The following is a 2,956-nucleotide window of genomic DNA, read 5'->3' as shown; positions in this document are numbered from 1 at the left end:
ATGACACAGCAAATAACCTCCCAGTCCGTGGAGGATCTGCCACCTCCTCCACGTATCGCGGAGCCACTTCCTCCACGTGCCGCGAAGCCTGCTCCTCCACGTGCTGCAGATCCACCTCGTGAGGTTCAGGTGATCCCTCATCGGGACCCACCACTCGCCGATCCACCACTCCCTGCTCCGCGAACGGTTCAAATAACCGAGGACGCGCTCCAACGCATGATAGCAGAAGCCTCAACTTGCGCCGCCACAGAGGCCGTAACTCAATATATCGCCACAATGGGAGCAAACGCTCCCAATGCGATACCAGCGCCAGCTCCACCTACAGCGCCACCTGTGGCCCCACCGCCAATCCAGAATCAAATAAGTGTCTCCTCCTCTACCTCGGACCCACGGTTCCGAGTGCAGCTATCTACTAATCACAGAGAGGCAGAACCCAGACAGCAACGTCGGCGCTCACCCCCACGGGGAACGCGTCGCCACAGAGAGTCCCTCTCTTTAATAAGGGAGAAGGCGAGGTAAACAGCAAAATGTCTCGCCAAAATCTTTTCCCCCAACCCAATAATCTCATGGGTGAAAGAATGCCTGTCCCCACAAGACGCAGTCCCTTCACCATAGACATTCTCAACGAGGTATTACCTCAAGGAGTAAAGATCTCGGGGTTACCTCAATTTGAAGGGACCACCGACCCACAGGAGCATATAGAGAAATTCAGTGCCATGGCGGATTTATATGGCCCGACGGATGCTGCGATGTGCAAAATGTTCCGCACCACTCTCTCCAAGAGGGAAATGAATTGGTTCAACTCACTACCCATAGGGTCGATTGACACCTTCGCTAGGTTGTCGACCCGTTTCACCAACCAATTCGCCATCAACAAACAATATGCCAAGACCCCAGTTCATTTTTTCTCTGTAGTTACTACAAAGAGATAACGAAACGCTCTGCAACTACATTAAGCGTTTCGTAGAAGCCGTCCATGAAGTCCCCAGTGTAGGGCAAGACATGCTCTCTGGGATTATGCAGCAGAACTTGAAACCGGGTAGATTCAAAGAATCTATCGCCGGGAGACCCCCAGGCAACCTGGAGGAGTTGCTGAATCGAGCCGAAAAATACGTCCGGATAGAGGAAGCCTCTACCCATGCTCCTCCTAAAAGGAAAAGGGAAGATGACCGTCAGGACAATAGGAGGCGCGATGATCGACGTCCACCACTTCCACCTCAAGGCCAACCCTCTTCCTCCTACAATAGGTTCACTCCGCTAAACGCTTGCCTCACTGAAATCCTTCACGTGATAGAACATAAAGGTTTAGCAGAGCCTCCACATCCTATGCAGCCAAATGCAAAGCGAGAAAAGTCGGATCGTTATTGTCGATTCCATAAGGACAGGGCATACTACGGAGGAATGTGCACAACTCAAAGTGGCGATTGAGAGGCTGATCAAACAGGGCCATCTAGGCGAATACATTGATATGCCTCGAAATAAGCGCCGTGATGATCCTCCACGCCGAGATAATAATCGAGATCAACAGCAAAGACGAGAGGATGGGGGTCATCGACGTGACCCAGATAACAACGATAACCAACCTACCCGGGGAATCATCTCCTTTATCTCCGGAGGACCGGCGGGTGGCGATTCACAAAATGCAAGACGCACCCTCGCTCGATCAACAAGCATGAATCAAGAACGTGCTTCTCCATCCGCACGCATCTATCAAATACGAAGACCTGATCATAGCATAGTCTTCAATTCCTCCGACCTTGAAGGTCCAGATGAAGATCATGTCGATGCATTGGTAGTAACAACAAGGGTGGCCAACTTCTTGGTCAAGAAGATATTAGTGGACGGTGGGAGCTCAGCTGACATCATGTACCTCCACGCTTTTAAGCAGCTGGGCATAGATAATGCCCGGTTTATTCCCATCTCCACACCCTTGAAAGGATTCACATGAGAAGGCATTTTGTCCATGGGAGAAGTGGAGCTGCCCGTTTCGTTAGGGGAAGACCCTTGTCGAATCACAAAACTAATCAAATTCCTCGTCGTCGACAAGACATCCCCCTAAAACATCATTCTAGGGAGGCCAGCAATCCATACGTTCAGATCAGTGCCTTCCTTCTACCATCAGAAATGGAAGTTCCCTACTACCTATGGAATGGGGGAAGTACTTGGAGATAGACGTCTCGCCCGAGAGTGCTATGCAAGGGCCCTACGAGAACCTTCCAAGAAGCCTAAACCATCCGGAAGGGGAGACGACACCCAAAAATCCAACAAACGGAAGTGGGTCAACGCGATCATTCAGGACAATAAAGAAATCCTCATCAGTGTACCAGATGACAGCATCAAGCTAGCAGCCGTCGAAGAGCTTAAGCTCATAGAGCTCACTCCCGGAGATACTTCCAAGCTCATACGATAAGGATCTGATCTAGATCCAACCACGGAGCAACAACTAATCAACTTCCTGCGACACAATGGCGATGTGTTCGCATGGAAAGCCCAAGATTTGTCGGGCATTCCTCCTCAGGTAGCTCTACATCGACTTAACGTCGACAAAAGGTTGAAGCCAGTCAAACAAAGGAAACGAACATTTGGTCCCGAACGCAACAAGCATATCAAAGCGGAAGTGGCAAAACTCCTTGAAGCGGGCCACATACGACCAGTTCAGTATCATGAATGGCTGTCGAACGTAGTACTCGTTCCCAAGCCGGGTGGTAAGTGGAGATTATGCGTAGACGTCACTGATCTCAACAAAGCTTGTCCTCAGGACCCATTTCCTCTACCCAGAATCGATCAACTCATCGATTCGATCTCGGGGTGCGAGCTCCTCAGCTTCCTCGACGCATACCAAGGGTACAACCAGATCTTACTTGCGCCAGAAGATCAAGAGAGGGCTAGTTTCATCACTGACCAAGGCATCTACTGCTATCAAGTCATGCCTTTCGGGTTAAAAAGCGCAGGAGTC

At 50.5% G+C, this 2,956-nt stretch overlaps 1 protein-coding gene across 1 annotated transcript; it reads left to right on the top strand.

The window, feature by feature from the left end:
- Positions 1–1,948, top strand: LOC148766451 (uncharacterized). The gene is made up of 3 exons (XM_088827290.1): positions 1–129; positions 916–1,303; positions 1,386–1,948. The coding sequence occupies exons 1-3, from the start codon at positions 1–3 to the stop codon at positions 1,946–1,948; spliced, it is 1,080 nt and encodes a 359-aa protein (XP_088683416.1).
- Positions 1,949–2,956: the final 1,008 nt, after the last annotated feature.

Source organism: Erythranthe guttata, chromosome 12 (genome assembly GCF_056151865.1).
Source record: "Erythranthe guttata isolate IM_541 chromosome 12, IM_541, whole genome shotgun sequence".
NCBI classification, from domain to species: domain Eukaryota; kingdom Viridiplantae; phylum Streptophyta; class Magnoliopsida; order Lamiales; family Phrymaceae; genus Erythranthe; species Erythranthe guttata.
Note: the sequence above shows the minus strand (reverse complement) of the source record. Positions and strands in the feature narration are given on the sequence as shown.